The 22,605-nt window shown below is 36.2% G+C and overlaps 2 protein-coding genes and 1 non-coding gene across 4 annotated transcripts; 2 read left to right on the top strand and 1 right to left on the bottom strand.

Annotated features, from left to right (window-relative positions):
* Positions 1-304: 304 nt before the first annotated feature.
* On the top strand, positions 305-411 carry LOC132297888 (small nucleolar RNA R71). The gene has a single exon (XR_009479442.1). It is a non-coding gene; the product is annotated as a small nucleolar RNA R71 (small nucleolar RNA).
* A 5,510-nt stretch (positions 412-5,921) lies between these two features.
* LOC132295351 (uncharacterized) lies at positions 5,922-12,283 on the top strand. The gene is made up of 4 exons (XM_059793580.1): positions 5,922-6,468; positions 6,551-6,632; positions 6,730-6,846; positions 11,931-12,283. The coding sequence occupies exons 1-4, from the start codon at positions 6,326-6,328 to the stop codon at positions 11,979-11,981; spliced, it is 393 nt and encodes a 130-aa protein (XP_059649563.1). The 5' UTR covers positions 5,922-6,325; the 3' UTR covers positions 11,982-12,283.
* Positions 12,284-13,323: 1,040 nt separating this feature from the next.
* Positions 13,324-22,413, bottom strand: LOC132295350 (uncharacterized). Of its 2 annotated transcripts, none has more exons than XM_059793579.1 (7): positions 22,162-22,413; positions 19,426-19,528; positions 19,267-19,314; positions 19,126-19,183; positions 18,867-19,001; positions 17,164-17,331; positions 13,324-14,079 (listed from the first exon to the last, which is right to left on the bottom strand). In XM_059793579.1, exons 2-7 carry the CDS (start codon positions 19,500-19,502, stop codon positions 13,966-13,968), a joined length of 600 nt encoding a protein of 199 aa, XP_059649562.1. In that variant the 5' UTR covers positions 19,503-19,528; positions 22,162-22,413; the 3' UTR covers positions 13,324-13,965. The 2 variants fall into 2 exon arrangements, with proteins under 2 accessions (XP_059649562.1, XP_059649561.1); XM_059793578.1 differs by having other exon boundaries at positions 19,426-19,588; positions 22,162-22,411.
* Between the last annotated feature and the right edge of the window lie 192 nt (positions 22,414-22,605).

The raw sequence follows: 22,605 nt of genomic DNA, 5'->3' as shown, positions 1-22,605 counted from the left end.
TTGATTCGCCGAAGTTTGGTTGATAAAAAATTGATCAAACCTTTGAGATAAGAATTTCATCTTGGCGACTATATCATTGGAGTTGTCAACTTGATACAAGCCAACATTCTTCTTTCCTCCTAAATTTTTACCATTTTTAGAAGATAAAGATCTATGCATGGAATTTTCACTCATACTTTCATACAATTGCCACACATCATTTTCGTGCTTATCAAGATAAGAACCACCCATAGATGCATCAACCATATCCTTGTGATTCTCCGGTAAACTTTCAAAGAAATATTAAACTAATTGCCACTTAGGTATGTCATGATGTGGGCACTTCCTAAACAAGTCATTGAATCTTTCTCATGCTTCATGAAACATTTCCCCATCCCCTTGAGAAAATTCACAAATGGAAGTTCTCATGGCATTGGTCTTTGATACCGAGTAATACTTCTTCAAGAACTCTTGTTGCATTTCTGCCCAAGAAGTTATCGAAAAAGGCCTAAGATTGTTAAACCAATATTTTGCCTTGTCTTTGAGGGTAAAAGGAAAAAGTTTGAGCCTTAACACTTCTTCTGGCATGTCCGTGTATTTTACGGTGGAACACACTTCAAGGAACTCATCCAAATGCTTGTAGGGTTCCTCACTTGGAAGTCCAAGATAGTTAAGAAGCATTTGAATGGTTTATGGTTTGATTTCATAGTGATGTGCTCTAAATGAAGGCAATTGAATGCAAGTGGGTGCATTATATTCATTAGGCACATAATGGTCTTTTAAAGCAAGAAGGGGATTTACAACCGGTGGTGCTACTCGAACACCGTAGTTAGCTTGAACCATGGAAGGTTATGGAGCAAAGATTGGTTGAGGCATTCCAAATTGGATTTGGCTTTTTTGTTGTGGTGGAATGAATGGTCTAAGCATACCTAATGGTACTTGGATGTTTTCATGATGTACATTAGGGTGGAGGATGCCTTGTTGGTCTATATAACCAAGGTACTCCACATGGTCATTATTTTGTTCCTCTATTGATAAAATGGAGTGATGAGAACTACCTCTTCCCCTATGATTACGAACAACCGATTCAAGATGAAAATTAAGAGGGACAAAAGTAGGATTCAATGACCTACGACTGTGCATGCACTAGCACAAACAGTAACAAGAAATAAGCAAGTAACAAACACTTTGCCCCCACAACAAATCAACAAATCTTCACATACAATGATCCCATACTCGCATGCTTGAACAATATGCAAAGAAAAGTAAATTGCCTCCACGCGGGCTCACGATTTATCTAAGAAATGAAAAGCAAGCCTCCACCCGGCCAACAATTTAACTAGAGATTGAGTTAGAAATGTCTCACAAATGGTCCTTAAGTAACTTCAATTTAACTTTTAAGTTTCAAGCCTTGCTTTGCTTTGCAATTTTTTTTAGATTTTTAGTCCTTTTGCCTTGCTTAGCTCCTTGCTTTGAATTCTCCTTTACTTAACTTCCTTCACTTAATGCACCTAGTCAACCAAGAACAAATACAATAAATAACTAAAAAGAAAATAAAGAAAAGACATGATCAAAAGAGTATTAATTCCTATTTGTTTCTAAAATACGGCGTTGCCAATTAAAACCCCGGCAACGGCGCCAAAAACTTAATATGTGCCGTACCGTTACACCAAAAGTTTGCAAAAATATAAACTAAGAGTGTGAGTGTGCAATGTGGCCAAGTTTTAAATTTATGAAAGCCACTACTACCTCTAACTAAAAATATAGCTAGGGTGAGTAGGGATCGTCCCAAGGGATTGTGGGTGCCTTTACGATGGAAACAATATATAGGGTTAGTAGGTCGAGTGATCAAAGATTAGTTGGATTGATTGATTAAACTATTATGCAATTGAAATTAAAGTAAACAAAATTCAATGATTAATAAAGTAGAGAAAAATATAGAGGTGAGGACTTGGGGTACTAAAGCTCACCACTAAGCTTGACTTCACTAGACACTAGCAATTGTATATTAATGGGGAGATTGACTTGTAACTTGTGTGTGTGTGTGTGTGACATTAATTGAAACTAGGCATGGATGGCAAATAAAGATAGATTGTCAAGCCAAATCAAATGGAAAGCACAATCTATCAAATAAGACCAAAATTCATTCAATGAAACCACAGTTTATGTACACACAACTATCTAGAACATACACCAAATGCATTCATAAGTATGGAACACCAAGGAATAGGAGTAGATTGTCCACCTATCTATGAATTTAAAGCAACTACACTACACCTACACTAAAGACATGAAATTAAACTAAGTAAGCTAAACGTGTGGTACAATCCATCAAGAAACAAGTGTGAACCATCAAATAAATTGCAATAGTGTTCAATTAAGCTCTATGTTTTGACCATCTCTAGATTAACTTCATTCATACACATAGACATGCATAAACTTCACTAAATCTAGAGAAAAGCACATGAATCATCCATTCTAGCATACATAGACATATGGTTAGAAGTAGATAATCAATTGAAAGCATTTATCCATACACATCAAGTAGAAACCACAAGATATATATATAAATCCAAGATCAAAACATTGTTACAAATAAATCCCCAAAAATATACAAAGAACTAAGTCAGGAAGCAAACTTAAGGGCTACTCTAGCCCCAAGTAGATGTCTAGCCACTCATTGAAATAGTCATCCAACCCTCAAGGGCTATCTCCATGGTAGGAATGACCTCCTTCTTGATGGAAACCCTAAAAGAATGGAAGAACTCCCAAAATGTGTAAAACTCTCTAATCTTTAGCCTCCTCTCCAAGATAAGAAATATGTTGAATGTTACAAGTTATGAATAACAACTATGCTCTAAAAGTGGCTCTCAATCCTTATATAGGTAGGTCAAATATCACACCCAATGGTCTAGGCTCGTACACCAAGGTCCCTCCAATGATTGCACTATGAGCCAACTTTTAATGAGCTGGAATCTATTTTTTTTTCGGACTTGAGGAAGTTCGATCGATCGAACTGTGTTGAGATCGATCGAACATGGCTGAGATCCATCAAATGCTGCAGAGATCGATCACCCTTGGCGGCGCCTTTTCGAATAAAGACAAATCTCTGAGATATTTTTGGGAAGAAGACAAAAGTGGTAGGTGTGGATAAGATCGAATCATTTCGATCGATCTGGAAACTATTGGATTGATCGAACTTGGTGGATTCTATTGGATAAGGACAAGGGCTTGGATCCATCTTGAACTGTTTAGATCGATGAACTTTTGATCGATCGAAGAAATGCTAAGATCGATCGAACATGCTGAATTTACACACTTTGCTTCATTTAGCTTCCATTTTACTCCTTTCTTCCATTCAGCTTGAGTTAACTTCTTTAATGTTCTTATTTGGCTGAATTGACTTATTTTTGGGATAAGCACCTGAAAAGGGCAATAACATGAAATTAGAATAAAACGGGGAAATAAGATAGATAAAGGTCCTAGAATACTCAAGTTTAAGGGGTTTAAATGCGCACTTTTCAGTGCTCATCAAGTTGTTACGTGGACGGATTTGGCGGATTTGACGGAATTTACTTTTACTGCATCGTGTTGCCTTTTGGTGGGAACGGATGCTTTGGCTATGCTCCGCATCATTGGGGTTGCAGAGATGTTGGTACCACTTAATGAAGTTGCAACCTTCTTGCCACCTTTTGTGGTGGTAATGATGTTGTCCATCATGACTGCGATATCCTTGGGGGTATTCTTGCTCTTCGTCTGAATCTTGTTGGAAGTCATAGACTCTGACGATGAATTTGTTGAGGATTTGATGTAGGAAAAAAAGATGAGAGGCAAAGGATGTCCCACCAGGCGTGCCAAAAATTTGTACACACAAATTTCGTAGTCTACAAATAAAGAACAAAATAGGGAGCAAAAATAATATTTTATTAATTTGAGAAAATTGGAGTACAATCCCCCATAATAATATTCTTTACAAAGAATAAGGTCCTCTGATTCGATCTCCTTTGTTAATATTCAAGGGCTACACGAGCTTGATCTTTAATCACCGTAGAATTTAGATGAAGAACGGCACGATTTGATATGCTTGTTGTTGATCACCGTGGAATTTGATGAAGAATGACACGATTTGATGTGCTTGGTGTTCTTCACCTTTGGATTTGGATGTTGGGGATAAATGTTGGCAGAACTTCTGTATTTATCTCTGGAATTTCTGGGTCTCTAAATTTCTAGACCTCTTCAATTTCTGGACCCTTTCCTCCTTCATCCATGCCTCTATTTATAGGCTTCTTGAATTAATAGGATGATAACATGTGTCCTCTCCTGATAAGGACAAAATCATAACTGGGCCGGGTCGGCTATATTATGATAATTATCTATAAAATAATTATTCCAAATATATTTTATTAGGAATAATTATTTTTTTATTTAATCATCTGGGCTATGCTAATTAAATAATTTAAGTGGACTAAGTTTGGACTAATTAAATAATTTAATTAAACATGAGACCCATATTTGATGGGTCAATTTGTCAAAACAAAAATCCATAAAATTTTTGTATCTACAATGTATTTTTTTTTTTTTAAGTGACAAATATGCAGCAGAAAGAAGGTTATATTTATTCATAACCAAAAGTGTACCCAAGGAGCGTTGTTGGAGAGTTGGTGTTATGCATTAACAAAATTCTAAAAGGTCTCAACTTCAAAACCAGGTGCACATCCAATCACTGAAGAAGTCAAAGAAGTAAGTACAGTTGGAAAAATAAGTTCTACTAAAAAATTGTAATAAAAAAATTAGAAAAGAAAGCTATAAATAGCCAAATGTTTGGCCAAAAAAACAAGGGAGTGAAATACATAGAGATAGAGAGAAAAAAAGGTGGAGTGTTAAGTGTGTTGAGCAAATATTTTCTTTTTTCATTTTAGTAGTTTTCATTCTCATTTAATGAAAAATAGTTTTATCTCCATGTATTATTTTCATATTAATATACTCATGTAAGCATCCCTCTCAAGGGAGTGATGAAGCCACCATGTCTAAAATATAAATAAATGTCTTTTATTTGTTGTATAATTATTCATCTCGAGAGTATTCTTTTATTAATCTCAATGACATAAACCTCTCAATGAAGGTTCATGGCCAAAAAAATAGAGGGAGGATTCTTTAAGATCACCAAACAATGGAAATACGGAGAATACCTATCACTATTTAGAATTATTTTACTCGAGAATGAAAAAAGGATTATTCGTGATTGCCAAACAATGAAAATACGAAAAATGTCTGCCACTATTTATTTCTCTAATAAGAGGTAGTCGTAGATATTTTACAATAAGTATCCAAGTTATTTAATATCACATTTTCCTGCATTTTTTCAAGTTCTAATTAAACTGGTGAAATGTTTTATTTATTTAAGAAAAATTTATATAAAAGGTAGACTATTTATTTATATGGATACGTGGTGGATGATATTCCCTTTTTAAAATTAGTGTCAATTTATCACCAAACTTTGAGAATTTGACTTCTTAATTTCATTTGTGTGTGTGTATATATATATATATATATATAGCTTTTAGTATGAATCAGCGTAATTACCCTCAATTTGCTCAAGTGACTTCATCTTAGTTCTATATAGTTGCATTATATTCTTAGGCACAATCCCATAATTATCTTTCCTTTTAATGCCTTCGGTGACATTTCAGAACTATCTTTGAATCAATGCCCCAATTTTTTGGAAATCCATATAGTCGTGATGGTTTAGGCTACCAGAAACACTAAATCATCCCCATGGAGATGGAGAGAAGCAGTCAATGGGATTTAATTGTGGTTGGAGAAAAGTAAGTTATTTTTTTTCTAACTTGAAAAGTAATAATAAAATACTGGTTAGTCTAAAATGACAAATAAAAAGGAATATATATATACCAAATATCATCAGTGTAATTTTTCCGGAATAAAATTAAAGAAAGAGGGAGGGCCAGAGTAGGGGACAGAAAAAACAGACCCTATGAAAAGAAAAAAAATAATAATAATAAAAAATAAATTTCCCAGACGACGTCGTTTGGCTTGCCCTAAAATTATGCTCGAAATCCCCTCACATGTTTTCCCTTCTCACCACTTTCTGAGCGCGCTCTGTCTCTCTCTCTCCACAGCTAACCTCCCCACCGTGACCATTGATTCCGACTGGCGGCGACGAGTCCAACCCCAAAGCAAACCTGGTGGCTCCCATCGGCCACTTCAGAAGCTTGTCCGTCGACGCCAACTCCTTCGGAAACCTTGACTGTGCCTCCATCGCAATTGACGCACACAAGATGTTCGATTCAATGCCTAAGTGGACATCTTTTTGATCTTCAGGAATTATATGTACCTCATACGATCATCAATCATGAGGCTCTATGATGGGTATAAAGAAATACTGAAGATTCAAAAGTTTAGGAGATTGGTGTCCTATGCTGGATTCTATTGCTTCGTCGCGGTCTTGAGCTACGGTTATACGAACAATACGTGAGTCGCGTCTCACTTAAATGGCATGTAAAACGGTTAAATGTATCTGGGTTTTAACCATTTCTTGATTTGGGTCTTGCAGGACTAGAGCTGGGTACTCTAGAGCTGACCAATACTATGCATCATACCCAGCTGGAACTGAGCTTCTTACTGATCATGCTAAGGTGCGTAAGTACTTATTTTTTAGGGTTCGGTTTTCTGGGTTTGATATATGTTGTTTGAGGTATGGATGTGACAATGAAGTTTTTGGTTTGTTGTTAGTTATACAAAGCTGCACTTGGGAATTGCTTTGAAGAGGAAGAGTGGGGACCAATCGAATGGTCCATCATAGCTAAACATTTTGAACGTCAAGGGAAATCGCCATATGCATATCATGCGGTGAGTTGACAAAAATGATCGTTGGTTGCCATCTGTTCTCTCTTTGTCATTTGTATATCAAGGATTATACTATTTTAGTAGAAAAAGTTGGAAAACATTTGGATACAGTACTCATTTCAACAAGCATTGTCCCCAATTATCTGGAATCCATTACGTGAATCTTGTTTTGTCATTGCGTTCTCTAGGTTCATAAGTTTTATTGAATTACTGCTATCATGTCTTCACTCGTCGCCTACTATTTCGATCCACATTAATTTTATTTTTCCTTTTACTTAGCATTACTATTCTCACTGGTGAAGTAATTAGTCTGCCTTACGTAGTGCAGAACCATTTTAATCTTCAATTTGTGCTACTTCCACCATCTTTCTTGTTTTATCATGCATCAATATCAACATTTACTTTTCATCCTTGTCAATTTATGAATATGTTATTTCTTAGTCGCAATATTCTGTCCTATAAAGTTACTTATCAAAAAAATAATAATTATTCTGTCCTATAAGGCATAACATGTTTGGTTTACTCGCTTTTTTATAGAATTTTCTTTCTAGATTTATAGGTATACATTGTTCACACAAGCACTATTTCATCAAAAACCCTAAGAAGCACGGATATGACACGAAAAATCCTAAAAATTGCAACACGGACGCGGCTTACATATATATTTCATAAGACTAATATTACTTTTCATCAAATTAAGAATAAAAAATCTTATACCACAATAACTAATGAACTAAAACAACAATTCTCTCATGTAAGAAGAGAGAATGGGCTGAAGTATAACTTCTAAACTTATTTATAAATTTGTTATATTACAGTTGTATAGAGAATGAAAGAAAAGAAAAAAAAGAAGAGAGAGAGAGAATGGGCTGAAGTAGATTTCCTATATCCTTTCTAAAATTAGTGCTTATTGTTGACAATAAAAGAGAGAACCTGTAGAGGAAGAAAGGGGTTTGTGATATGAAGAAGACAAAGAAAAGAAAGAAAGATAGGGAAAGAAGATTTATTGAAGGAGAAGAAGAAGGTTCACTGGCAGTCAAGTTTTGATAATCCGTTATAGTAACTTCAAAGCTTGGTTGCTAAAGAGAGCAAGATTCTTACCATTTTTACTTTGTGGTCTTTTACAATTCCAAAAGTAATAACTAAAAAAAGATCAAGTAAATAATATTACCTGGTAAATTACATTTTAATTTTAATGTATTTTTTAATTTTACATTTTGACCTCCATATTATTGAAAATTTTCAAAGAATTGCACATTCTATATATTTTAACCCATCTTCTTTTCTTTTCTTTTATTTTATTTTTTCAAATTTGTTGAAAAGCCTCTTTTAATCAGACAATTGTGTCCGCGGTGTGTCAGCATGTTCGTCATTTGTCGATGGCGTGTACACAGTGTGTCCGCAACGTCTCCAAAAAGAGACATTTTCAGACACGTTTTTTGGCTTCTTCTACACGTTTCCGTACCATGTCCGACACAGACACTTCAACCTTTCAGGCATGTCCGTGCTTCCTAGACTAAACCAATTTTTCTTTGAATCCATGTGCAATATCATTTTCAATCCGTCGTTCCCTATAAATAATCAAGTCTAGGTAATAGAATTGTCCATTCTTTGGTATCTATTGACCTTCAATCTTCACCATATCTGCTTTTGTATTTCTGGTTTTGTTAAGTTTATAGAACGGGAAAAACTATATGATTCCATTGCATCTTGTGGATCATATGTAATATCTAAAAATCCTTAAGAATAGGGCTTCCAAAAAAACAGGGGTGGGGTGGGGTGGGTGGGTGGTGAGACTGGGAGGAATGTGAAAATGAAACCGTTCCATTGAAATTCTATTCTGGACAACAACGGCAGTAGCTATAGTTTTCAAATTTATTGTTCAGTTTGTATTGCTCTTTCAAGCACGCTCTAGTAAAATGACTTCTAAAATAAGAAATGGGAGTTTGGGATAGCATTTGGTGATACCAAAAGTTGGTCTTGAGATACAGTGACATGAAATTTCCAAAAAAAATGGGCTGATGTGGGGATACTTTATTTCTTTGACGCAATAGAATGGGTGGCTGGGATCCCGTGGCAGAGAGGTTTGAGAGGAGGTTGGCAAAGAGGAAGAAGCAATATTTATCGAAAGGAGGGAGGGTTACTTTGATGAAGAGTACGTTGGTGAGCCTTCCTACATATTTTCTATCTCTTTTTCAGATTCCCTCTTCCGTGGCTAGGCGAATTGAGCAGCTTCACCGGAATTTCCTCTGGGTTGGTATGGGGGAGGATTGGAGGAATTTAAGTATCATTTGGTTTGCTGGGAGTGGTTTTGTAGTCCGATTCAGTTGGGAGGTTTGGGTATCAGGAGACTTGAGCCTGCCAACGAGACCCTTTTGAGGAAGTGGTTATGGAGGTTTGGGGTGGAGAGAGACATACTTTGGAGGAGAGTGATTGCTACCAGATATGGAGAGGAGAGGAAAGGGTGGTGCTCTTTGGAGGTGAGGATCTCAAGTGGTGTTGGTGTTTGGAAATTCATACGGAAGGGGTGGGATGAACTTTCTAAACACATCAGATCCAGTGTTAGAGATGGTAGGGGTATCCGGTTCTGCGAGGATGTATGGTGTTGGGACCGTCTTTGGCTTGCACTTATCCTAGACTTTTCAGGATTGCCACGGATAGAAATGCTTTGGTGGTTAACTGATATCGGCTTGATGGCGGAAGGTCTACCTGGGATGGTTGTTTTTCAAGGCATTTCCAGGACTAGGGGATGGAGGATGTTTTGGGGTTTTTGGTGATGCTTTACCGCCAGGAGGTTGTGGGAGCTGGTGTTGATTTCCAGGTGTGGGTTCCTTCCACAGAGGGGCACATTGATGTGCCATCTCTCTACAAATGTCTCAAGCCCTTCTTTTCCGTGGAAGGCTGTTTGGCATTCCAAGGCCCCTCTCAAGGTGGCTTTTTTTGCTTGGACGGTTGTTTTGAGGAAGATTCTGACTGTGGACAATCTAAGGAGGAGGAGACAGATTGTTGTTCAATGGTGCTTGTACGTGCAAGAGAGATGAGGAAATGGTTTATCATCTTATGCTGCGTTGCCCTGCGGCCCAAGATAGTTGGGGCTTATTGTTGGGTAACTTGGATTTGATTGAGGCCTGGAGATGTTGTATAGTGATGCCCAAGCCCGTGGCCTGCAGGGCTGGTTGTATCTGTGCAGGCATGATGAAAGCCTGAGGAACCACAGAAGAAGAAAGCCTTGCCTGGAAGGGCCTCCATCAATAGAAGAACAAAGCCTTGCCAAATCTTGAAAAATTTCCATCCCCAACTTGAATGAGAGCTGGTTCCTTGACCTGACAAAGGTTCTCAATCCTCGCCCCAAGAAAACGGGCTAATCTGGTTCGATCACTCAGTGGAAAGATGACTTTTGGAGGGTAGTGCCTCTATGTGTTTGGTGGTGTCCATGGAAAGAAAGGAATAGGAGATCCTTTGATGGCAAGGAAACTCCTATCGGGGCACTAAAATTCTCTATTATTTGCTCTCCCTTTTTTTTTTTTTTTTTTCTGATAAGTTAAGAATTTTTTTTTTACTAGGCAAGAAGTGTTAGAAGTTAAATTAGTAGACGCAGAGAGTCGAAGCCTGGCGCTCCAAAGTCCACCGAAGCCTTTTTGTTGGGTTTTTGGGAGAAATTGTAAATCCATGGGGAGATAGTTGATTTTTTGGACTCCTTGAGAGTTTAGTGGTCCTCTTTGGCCTTGTGTAGTTCCTTTTGGGATGTGTTCCCCGTTTGAACACTTTCTAATACAATCTTATCCAAAAAATATAAAAAAATTATATTCTATTTTGAAAGTTAGATGACTGGTGAAATGGGTGCAAAACTTTTGGTAATGCCCTTGCCTATGGCCTCAAAAGCTGAAGCAATTTAGTTTGGAATGTAATGGGGCTTAAGTTGCATAGTCACGCAAAATGGGAACCATACTGATAATCACCAGATTCTATGACTGGAAGCTAGATACAACACTTCGCACGTGGGATCTTTTTTGCAATTGTAGTTGGGAATCTAGGAATGTCATATTGAGGGTGTTGCCCAATGGTAGGGTTGCTCCATTGTGATTTGAAGGTCACGGGTTCATAACAGAAACAGCATCTCCGTATTGCTAAGGTAAGGCTTCATAAATCTGTAGATTACGCTGTGGCGAGAGCCTTGTGCATTATAGTTTCCCTTTAGTCTAGGAATGCCATATTAAAAAGTTTCATCTTGAGATCAACAAGGCTAATTTTCTCTCTGTGCTCTGTTTCTATTTTTCAGTTAAGTCATTTATCGTATAAAATTCTATGCTCTTGTTTATTGTCACATGCTTGCTTATTCATCTGTTATGTATGTTAAATGACTTACTCTATTTAAAAGTTTTTGCATTCTGGTTATTGCAAAGGCAGATCCTTGTTCTGTACTAAAATATTTCTAAAACGCGTGATCTAGATATATTGATGATTGTGTTTGGGAGAGCAAAATAAACATGATTGAGCGTATTTTGACTTGCCATGTTGAGATTTGGGATTGAAGGAAACATATGCATCAGCAAGGTAAAAGTTCAGTATGAACTTTGTGATATGTCTGCCATTCCAATATCTGGACATTGTGAACCTCTTGTAGTAAATGCTGAACTCAAAGCTATTGTACATGGCTGTACTTGGACCATCGTTGGTCAATATTTTCCCATTAGAAAAGGATGGCTGTGATTGAAATTTTTTCAGAACAACAACAATTTTCATATTATTTGGAAGTTCTCTCTCCTCTGGTAGCTGAATCATGCCCAGCAAATAAAAATAAATAAATTCCACAGCTGCTAATGGCAGATTGTTCAAGGAAAGCAGTGAAGAACTGCCACTAGGTATGGTTGGTAGCCAAACTGAGTATCTGATCCCACTTCAATACCAAACTTTGGCTTTCTACCAATTTATGCATGTATGACTTATACATTAAATATATATTATGGTATGACATCAATGTCCTGTCTCTCTGTCTTAATAGTTTAGATATTAATCATATTACAACAAAACCTGCCAAATTGAAGGACCTGTTTTGACCTTTTGTTTTTTAATTTTTTATACTACAGCAATACATGGCGCATCTTGCCTCCCATGGACAACTTGATGGAAGTGGCTAGTGGAAGGAGAACCGGGTCATCCAGCAGATGTGAGCTGAAATGCTTGCTTGTGTAAGCATGAGTCTGTGTCATGGAAATATTTTCCATTTGATGCCTATCAAGGAAAAAGTTCAAAGTGCAAACTTCTTATCCTTAAACTTCTAAAGTATTTCCGTGCAACGTTTAAAGTTTTCCATCAAACTGTTCTTATCCTTAAACTTCTAAAGTATTTCCGTGCAACGTTTAAAGTTTTCCATCGAACTGCATTTATATATTTCGTTGTACTACTTAATTATAGGATATGCAGAATCGAGTTTGCTCAACATATGGCCTTTGGCTCTCTTTTGTTTTTTTTTCGTAGTTGGTACTCACTCACACACACTGCCTCCACTGAGGTTCGAACCCCTGACCTCCCTTTGAGAAGTATAGGCCTTGTATCGCTAGGCCACAAGCCTGTTGGTGCCTTTGGCTCTCTTTTTGTCTTTGTTCATGTAGCGTCAAGATGCAAGAATTTTTTATCACTCCATATGGACACATCCATTTTGTATGATCAATCAACTGAGAAGATTCATGTGAATGTTAGGACTAACCGCTGGTGAAATATTTAAATACGTTAAGGTTAGGACTAGCCGCTTCATCTTGTTGGAGAGATCTGTTAGATATTTTTTTTTAGGGAGGTAACAATTCAAATGGGAAGAATCATGCTGATTTTTATTTATTTTATTTATTTATTTTTATTTTTATTTTTATTTTTTTCCCGGGAAGTTACCTTTTGATTTAAATAGATTAGTTGTGGGTGAATTTTAGAACTGGCTGCTAGTAGTGTTGCCTGAGCTATTGGGATTGATTGTTGAAGTTTAGAACACCGTAGGATCCCTAAATTTACATTTTAGCAAGCCTGTATTTTTTACATTCAATTCAGTAGTCATTTGTTGTTCAACAGGGCTCCTCTAAGCTCAAAACAATTCCTGGAAGCATGATGGGACTTGACTTTTGCTTGTTTCATATTGAAACTGTTACTAGATGAGCCATTGACATTTTAATTCCTTATGGTCAACAGAGCAGGTTCTGGCCATGAACTTGACTTGCTTGTTTTAACAGAGCAAAGATGCATTCAATTCTTTAGTCATTCTTATAATGAAGAAACACACCATTCAAATATAACGAAATTGTGATATCAATAAAAAAAAAATAAAAAAAAATAAAAAAAAAAAGGGTTTTTTTGCTACCTTTTCTTATAGTTTTCATCATATACTTATTCTAATTCTTTGGCCAGAATTCTTTACAACAATTAGACTTGGAAACAAAATCTTGATTGTTAATCATCAGATAAGGGCCTTGAGTTTTGACCGTGAAGTAAGAATTGAACGAAAGGTATTATCAAATGATACATAGTGAGTCCAAACAAGGTATTATGGTAAAAAATAAATAAATAAAGAACAAGACACTCCGAGACAAGTAAACTCATCAAACGAGAATAGAGGTGGTTAAGGGGTCTCAATTCATTCAGTAGGTTAAATAACTAAAGAACATGACATGACTTATAAGCAAAGCCCCAAACAGCATGTCTGGACATGAATATTTTAATGGTATCATCACCAAATATGTACATAATACATTCTTAAGAATGGTGAATAGCATTCTTAAGGCCTTATATAGCTTCAAACATGTGGACAAGCTTAGAGCTGATAGCATTTGATTTGATAGCTTAGTGAGAAATTATTAAATGGACCTGGACCATGTGATCTAGTCTAATCAAAACTCTCCGACTAAGATAGGCGGATCAATCAAAGTAGTTTTGATTGGACTGAACAACCAAGTGGCTTATGATCCTGGACTACTTAATAATTTCCCGTCCGAAAAGAGGGGGAAAAGGGGAAAATGAGCACCACGATGGATGGTCCAATGCATCGTGTATGCTTTATGGTCACTTGGTTTTGTGCTGATGTTTAATATGTCCCCTTCTGCTGCGACTGGATGTTGATAAGCCGATGATCAAATATGGTTACTGACAGGGTGCACCAGGCATCTCAGTTGAGTTCAGGCAATCAGTTCTGTCATGTATTTCATTGCCACGGATGATTTCCTCAACAAGTTGATTAATAGCGTTTCCTTTAGCCTACATGAAGAGAAAAGTCAATAAAATATTTGTAGATGAAAAAAGTCTATTCCCAGAGCGTGGTAAATATACATGTGCTTGTGTGTTCGCATGCGTGCAGCATCTATACAAGTATATAGACATTTCAACCCCAGAGAACAATACTAACATGGAGCTACAATCTGCACTCCACTACTTTTGAAAAATGTACTTTTTAGTATTTTTTTTTTCCCTTCAAAAAATGATAAAGGTGTGTCCCTAATGTTTAAAAGTGGAGTGCATTTATCTAAGACTTGTGTATTATTATAACTCATTAAGTTTTTTTTTTTGACTTGTAATAACTCATTAAGTTCTCGGAAGTCGTAAATGAGGAGTTGACTGGCGATTTCAAAAAACGAGAGGATCGAGATAGGGAAATTCTATCACCCCACTTACTTGTCATGATTGCGGATAGCTCACAGGTCAAATCATCTCTATCCTTACTTATCTGTCATCTTGGAAGAGAAGCTCACAGGTCTATCTAAAGCTCGAGTAAGTAGTGGCGACTTCAGCTATCACTCAAGATGTGCTTGTCAGCAAAGAAGTTATCGGTGTTTTATGCACAGATGTTGGTAATGAGACAAAAGGTCTGTTTTGAACATGAGATGTCTATCAGCCTTCATGTTAATGGTGAATAAGGCTAGGTTCTTCCTTTTGGAAAGGAAGATAATGGAAAGGAGCAGATTCTTCGGTTGCTGGGCAAGTTGTTCCCTTAATTTCTACCAAGCTGTTCCCATGCTGATTGATTGTAGAACATATAGAACGTCTAGAAAATAATCATGGGCACTTACAACAGCTCTCATTTGCTAGAATTATACAGCTAATCAGGCTTTGACTTTAGGATTCAACACTAAGATATAATGTGTTTATTTTTCCCAACGGGTGAGGAAGGATATTGAATATGTTATGGTACATTCCTGTCATCTGGTATTGGCATGAAGAAAACCGAGGCAAAAAGATCAAGGGCTAGCTTATGTAACCCAGTTGATGGAGGAGAGTTGCTGATTGGATTACAGCCTTATATGTTCATCCGGTAGAATGTATGTTTATTAACATTTGTCAAAGATGGCAGCTTTTAGGATAACCTATGCCTAGTGACTCTGCAAGGTTTTTTGTTAACCACGACATTGAAAATGGGCAGAAAACATCACTTTGGTTTGATAATTGGCATTTTCTTGGCCCTTTAATCAGTATGTATGTAGAAAGGTGATCTATGATGTGAGGTTGGACATGTATTAAAAAGTCTAGGATATTAAGTTGAAAGCTCAGTGGGGTTGGCCCAACACAAATTCAGCTGAATCTATTGAACTCAAAGGACATGAGCGATCAATTATCAGTACCTAACAAGAAGCATAGATTGTTCGGACTGTATATGAAGAGCACTTGTAGCACACTAAGGCACCAAGTAATGCCAATTCAGTGGGATCATTTGTGTGGTTCCAAATATCTACGCCATAGCAATCCCTTATGGTTGATTTGGTCAAGCATTGGTTGTCTATGCAGGATCAATTGATTGCAAAGGTGTTCGAACACCGACTAAATGTGTTTATCATTGAAAACAAGTTGAACTGCATTTAGAGCCTGATAAAAGTCAAGCCCCCTCGATTCGGCAGCAAGAGTCCAATATGGAATAGTCTTTTGATCTCCCATCATTGTGAATCACTTCAACCCCCCAAGCCTACTTACTTTCTAACATTCTAGACTAATAGACAACAAAAAAATATAGAAAATGAACCAATGGAAATTAAATGAAGCCTCCTTCCCTCTTCTTTAATCTCTTATCCCTCCTCTTCCACAACCGTGCCACCATCAACCAACTGTTTAACCACCTCCAGCAAACACACATCCACCCCTTGAACCTATCCTACCATCTTCTCCACCATTAGGGGGAGGAAATGAAATCAACCACAACTTTTCACTTATGTCACATAATCTTCCCATAAGTGGGAAACAAAAAAAAAAAAAAAACTCATCAAAGTGGAGAGCGTCTCATGTTCTGCTAAGCCTCTCAAGAAAGGGACATCAAAACAATTATGAAAAAATGTTAAAAACCTTAAACGTGTGCCCTCGGCAAGAGTAAAAGATGAAAAGAGAAAAAGAAAGGCCAAAAGAGAGAGAATGAGAAAGAAAGAAAAGAGAGAATGGAAGAAGTTGGTGACAGCCTTGCCTCAATCTTCAAATGTATGAAAATATTTCACTTCTAACGGTTGTAGGTAGGGTTTTTGTGAGAGAAAGGTAACACTTGAAGCACAATACACTCAAGTGATAGTTCAACTTCACAAAAAGAAAAAGAAGCGGAAAAAAAAAAAGGTCACAAGATACAACTATTTAATAATCCCTTTAAGTAACAATGATCAACCTTTACCTTAAATTGGCCTAAATCAATTTTGATTCCTCTTTCACTCCAAATGATGATGTGGACATCCCCCACGTTGTAATGCAACAACTAATGGGAGTAATACAATGAAGTAAAAATAATACAAAAATTGGGAATGAGATAAAAATAAATTTAAAAAGGCTAAATTATTTGGTAGAATCCTAAGCTACATCAATATTTGGTTAGAAAAAGTTGAAGGACTATGAGAATAATTGCTGGGTCTGATAGTAGAAATGTGCATGGCACATTTTTAAGGTTTAAAGTCGTTAAAATACTCTTGAGGTTAGTAACTTTGTCAAAATTGGACTTAGATCTTCATCGAAGATGGCCCAAAAGTAGTCTGGGTTGGACAATTAGCGGTTGTCTTGTATAGTTTTGGTTTAGGCCTTGTCTATGTTTTGATGTGGTTCATGAGTTTAGAGCCTTTTTAGCAAAGTAGTTGGTTCAATGATGTTGTCTGTAATTTGTAGGTGTGTATGGTGTGTTTTGTTAGGGCTGCAATAGTTAGCCCCTTAGGGGTGTCCCTGCCATGACTTGTGGTTGGGCTCCTGTTGAATTTTATGTTACTTCAAATTTATTTTTATGGAGCAAAAAGAAAAATAAATAAAAGAAGCACGTATAATAAGCAAAATAAAATATTCATTCTTATATAATGAATAATACTATTATCTAAATCATGACTTCCTTACCTTAACCCCAATGGCAATTGCTGTTTTCAACCTGACTAGTTCACCTAACCTTAAAGAACCCCCTTTCTTATCTTTCACAAAGATCAGTGGTACCTTCCTTGAAGAGGCCATGCTTGGAAGATGCTTTGTCAGCCACCGAGGGTTGCAGTCAGAAGCTATTAGTATGGCCTACACATCCGCAAAACAAGAACCATCATGTCATTTTCATAATTGGTAATCTTATATACCAAAGGATTAATTGAGTATTATCATCAGGGGAAAAAGGGAATAACTAAGATTGCCTCTCAATAATTCAAGGTAACAAAGAAAAAAGTCAACGAGTATATGCATCAATCAAAACCACACCATTAGTTCAAAGGCTTTCATTAAAAGAACTCATAATTGAAGTGCTATTCTCAGATTTTCCTGGGTAGGCTGCAAGTGAGTCAAAATCTATTGCAAAGAACAATATATATTCTCTGAAGTAGTAATTTTGATGCAATACTGATTTTAAGAGCTAAATAAATAGGCACTTAAGTAATCTTACGGTAGGAGGCATTCCTTTAAGTTCAATGATTCCTAAATGAAGTTTTCCACCAAGGAAGGGTTGCCATATCTATATCATCGGCAGTTAGCCTGAGTGATATCTCGTGCAAACCCTAAATGAAGCGGTGCAGTATTCAAGTCCTCATTATGAATATATCTGCGTCTAACATATAAAGAAAAAAAGGTGGTAATTGTATAAGTAAGTTGGCTAGCAGCTTTTTTTCTTTTTATTTATTTATTTATCTATGTTGTGGATGAGATGGATGGACTAGATGAAAGTTTTCACCAAAAGGGTGCCAAGAGATCACAACCTGACTACGTAAGTACCCACAAAGTAAAAAACCAAAAAGACGAAGCTACAACAGAACCTTATATGCCCCAAAAGACCCTTAAATGAGAACCAGAGAAAGACTCCAACAACTAATAAAATAAAAATCTAAGGAGAACATTCTTATGCCCATGCACAGGGAACTCCACTCCTTATAATACAGGCTTATTTCTCTCCCTCCAAATACATCAAATAAGGTAAAAGAGGCTGTTCAGCACTTTTACGTTTACAACAAATCTCCATCCACCTTTTCAAAACCTCTAACGAAGTCCGAGGCATTACTCAAGTCACGGCAAATAAAGAAAAGAAAAAATAAAAGATAACTAACTGGACATTCTACAAGGCATTACTCTACTCAAGTAACGGCAAACAAAAACAAATAGTAACTGGACATCCTATAAAATAATGCATCAAACTAAGTTTGTCCACACATGCAACACGAATCAGGAAAGGGAAATAAACAATTGATGGTACACAAGGTCTAAAGATCAACTTTAATTAATGATATGTTTTCACCTCATGTTTCACTCTGCATTCCTGCAAGAGAATTAACGTTGATTTTTAAATGATAATTATAAAGTTCTCTCCAACTTCAATTTGGCTGGGAATGCATAATAAGTGACAGCCTTAGCAACACAGAGATGACATGAATATTAAGTGACATTTTGACCCCAAGGATTTGATGGTTAATTAAAGAGAAGAAAGATGAAACATAAATTTTTGTACACAGTACATGGGATGAGCGAATGCCATCAAAAGTAGCTTGGCCAAAGCAATTGAAGGAATTGATCCATTAAAAATAACAAATGACCCAGTGACTAGGAATAGGAAATATGGTCAGATAACTGGCCTGAAGCTGAACTGGTGAAGCTTCACAATCTCTGCAGTTTATAAGAGGCTGCTGAGCAGAGTTTCCCATCACAGAAATTGGAGGCATTCGTTCAAGCACCCGTGTGACATCATTGACCCCAATTGAAAATTGTTGCTAATATAAGCAAACACAACAAATAATTAGACATCAAATACACAATCATATAGAAAATAAACTCCATCAGAGAGACCTGGCATGACATATACTAGCATTAAGTTCAAAGATTGAAAAGGAAAACCTTGAGCCATATTTTATCAGGCAAAGCTTTGTCCAATTGTCTTGCTGACTCTATCTCCCTGTTCCACAAGAATATAATCAGATGAAGTTTTTAGTTTGTGAATGTGTTTTTCAAACCCAAAACTAGAGCGTGAAGTGTTACCTTTCGATTGATTTGAGGAGACGAGCAAGACTTTCTCCCTCATAGCAACTACATATATATATACACCCACATAATAAAGAAGGTTCACTTATGATCAAAACACATCTGAGCTAGAAGCCATACACTTTAATTATTGTGTTGTTTCGAGAAGAAGCTTACATTAGTTCTTGAGGAACGAGATTGGTGCACTTTGTTGCATCATTGGAGTTTTTTGGAGTTTTATTTCTGCCTCGCATGTTCGATTCTCATGCATTCAATAATCCTATCAATAAATTTCAGCCATTGCTCTTGTTTTAGAGCACATATCTCGAGGTCCAAAATCCTTTCAATGAAAATAAAGGAGAAAATGTGCTTTCAAAATCTCTCATTCAGAATCCATAACAGGCTTATGTAGGAAAAATGTCACTAAACAAACGAAAAATCTTGGCTATCAATATTTGACATAACAAAAGCATTGCTAAACAGCTTTATATCATCAAACAGTTAAAAAAAAAATTACTACCAGCATATTGATCAAAGAGCTGCACCAGAAGTCCCCAAAAAATCACTTTTGATGATTATAAAATTAAATAAATAAAAATGCTAAATATTACAGGATCCATGGACCCATAGAACTGCCACATGACCATTTACTTGCAAGAATATGTCCTTTGTCTTGGCCAGTTTATCAAAATAAAAGTATAAAACCACTGTACAGTTTCAAAAGTATGATCAAATGGTTTGGGGAACACTCATGAGAAACCAGCACAAACTAGTACCATGGCATGCAATCCATATTACAATTAGATGTAGAACTCCTGAAGTTGGGTCAAATGGGTCAAAGTTAGAAAAAAAAAATTTCCTAAGCAAGACATGGAAATGTTATACAAAAAGTAAAAATTGAGCATGCTTCCATGATATTCTTATCATCATGACATAATTTAACCTCATCCCAGCAAGAAAATAAGACTTCTGACAATAACAGTATCATCATGACATAATTTAACCTCATCCCAGCAAGAAAATAAGACTTCTGACAATAACAGTTCATTCACGGCAGGGTCACTAAAAAAAAAAAGGTAAAACCTTAGCTATCAATTTTTGACATGACAAAAGCATTGCAAGTTGATAGGTAGCGCTAAATAGCTTCATATCATCGAACAGTTTTACAAAATTCTACCAGCATATTGATCAAAGAGCCACACCAAAAGCTCCCAAAAAATCACTTATGATGATTATATACTTAAATAGATAAAAATGATTCACACAACAGTACTAATGAACAAATAGAACTGTCACATGACCATTTACTTGCAAGAATATGTTCTTGCCTTGGCCAGTTTATCAGAATAAATTTATACAACCACTGTTCAGTTTCAAAAGTATGACAAAATGGTTTGGGGAACACTTGTCAGATACCAGAAAGAACTATTTTAAACCCAAATTAGCACATGACATGCAATCCATATTACAATTAGATGTAGAACTGAGGAAGTTGGGTCAAACATAAAAGATAATAATAAATAATAAATAAGTAAATGAAAATTTCCTAAGCAAAACATAGAAATGTTAAAATATAAATAAACAAATAAAAATGAGCATGCTTCCATAATATTCCTTCAATCATGACATAATTTAACCTCATCCCAACAAGAAAATAAGACTTTTGACAATATCAGTTTAGTCACAGCAATTCAATAACAGTTAATTTTGTAGATAATTGTGTCTTAACACAGATATGCCACATTACATATAAAATCAAAATGTGAATCGGAAACTAATGGTCGATGATAAAGGAAAGTTTTGACATAAAAAAAAAAAAACAGGGTAAAAAAAAAACTGTATAGATTGTCTTTAACAACAATCTAAAGTTTTTCCTATCAGTTGGTACTATAAAATTGCAGTGAATCTGGGTTTATATGTCCTCTATATAAATCACCTAATCTCTTTCAAAAAACAAAATTTCCATCACCTAATCGATCAAACACTCTCTCACCTATGTATATATACATTACCTGATGAAATTTCAGGTATCAATACTCATGGAGCAGGTTAAAATTCACATTCTGGGGAGTGGGGGAGGGTCGCGCAAATACTGTATAGCCAAAAAGAGAATTGATAAAAAAAAAAAAAAAAATTGGGAATTTTTTATTTTTTTATTTTAAAAGAGGTGGACTATGATTGGACTGAAGAATGGTACCCACTCTATCTCACCCACAATGTGCCTGATGATGCTCGTTTGGGTCTCACTATCTTTGACAAGCAGCTTGTATTGTATACAGCCAGTTTTGCTTCTATGAAGATTGCTGTCCCCATAGGTAACCAAACCCAATTCAGATACATATATAGATGATCTTGGTTTTAATTAGTAGCGTTTTTCCATTGTTGAGTAAGTTTTTTTATAACCCACATTGAATTTTATGTATGGCTAAAACATTCATCCTGATTGGATGCATGTTTTAATTCAACTCTGACACCCAAATAGGAGCGTAGGAGGTATGGTTATAGACTTGGATCATTTGGGACCCCTAAACAACTAAAAAATTTACAGGATAAATTCAAGTATTAAGCTTTTAAATTCTATCTAGGTAAAGAATCATAGAGCAGCAATACATAATGAAATATATATATATAGCTGGTTTTAGCATAGAAAAGAGAGAGGTGGGAGAGGAAGGAAGTTAGGGTAGTGTTCCCTGCCAGCCATTCAAATCCATAAAATTCATCTATCAAAGGAAACAGATGGATTGGTGGTAGTACTGTACTCAGAGCCAGAGGTGAGTGATGAGTGATTTTCAAAAGCAAATCAACACCCTAAACCGCAAAATACGATCTTATATACAAAATATCAGAATTGAGAAGAACAAACAACAAATTGTGAAGCGAATGGGAGATATGAGTTCGAGATTTGAAACTTACAGAGATTTGAGGGCTTTGTTTGGTGACTTGGAGATATCTCGAGTTATATTCTCAATATCTCTATAAGGGGCAGTCGATTGTTGATGGAGGGAACAGCAGCAACGGCAATCGATTGTTGATGGAGATTGGAGAGAATAGCAGAGAAAGAGAAAGCTAGGGTTTGAGAATAAAAAAGGGAAGTATTGCCAATACCGAGAGAAAAGATGGCGGGAGAAGATGGCACCCGTGACTGGGGATTAATGGTGCATAAGCATAACGGGACGGGACGGGATGACCCGGACCGCGACTTTAAGAACCCGAGCCCGCCCAGCCCAATTTTTATATTTTCATTTTATACCTCAAATTTTTTATTTAATTTAATAGTATGCCCCCACTGGATTTTTTTTTTTTTTTTTTTCTTTTATTGACATTTTATACTTCAAATGTTTAAGAATTTATGAAGAT

The sequence above is a fragment of the Cornus florida genome, unplaced genomic scaffold (genome assembly GCF_030987335.1).
Source record: "Cornus florida cultivar Cherokee Brave unplaced genomic scaffold, ASM3098733v1 CherokeeBrave_3.0.0_Hap2_Chr02, whole genome shotgun sequence".
NCBI lineage: Eukaryota > Viridiplantae > Streptophyta > Magnoliopsida > Cornales > Cornaceae > Cornus > Cornus florida.
Note: the sequence above shows the minus strand (reverse complement) of the source record. Positions and strands in the feature narration are given on the sequence as shown.

Coding starts and splice junctions, on each gene's coding strand:
- LOC132295351 (XM_059793580.1), top strand. CDS start 6,326: ATGTACCTCATACGATCATCAATCATGAGGCTCTATGATGGGTATAAA. Junction 6,469..6,550: donor TACGGTTATACGAACAATAC/GTGAGTCGCGTC, acceptor TGGGTCTTGCAG/GACTAGAGCTGGGTACTCTA. Junction 6,847..11,930: donor CGCCATATGCATATCATGCG/GTGAGTTGACAA, acceptor TTTATACTACAG/CAATACATGGCGCATCTTGC.
- LOC132295350 (XM_059793579.1), bottom strand. CDS start 19,502: ATGCGAGGCAGAAATAAAACTCCAAAAAACTCCAATGATGCAACAAAG. Junction 19,184..19,266: donor CTCCTCAAATCAATCGAAAG/GTAACACTTCAC, acceptor CTTGTGGAACAG/GGAGATAGAGTCAGCAAGAC. Junction 19,002..19,125: donor CTGATAAAATATGGCTCAAG/GTTTTCCTTTTC, acceptor TGCTTATATTAG/CAACAATTTTCAATTGGGGT.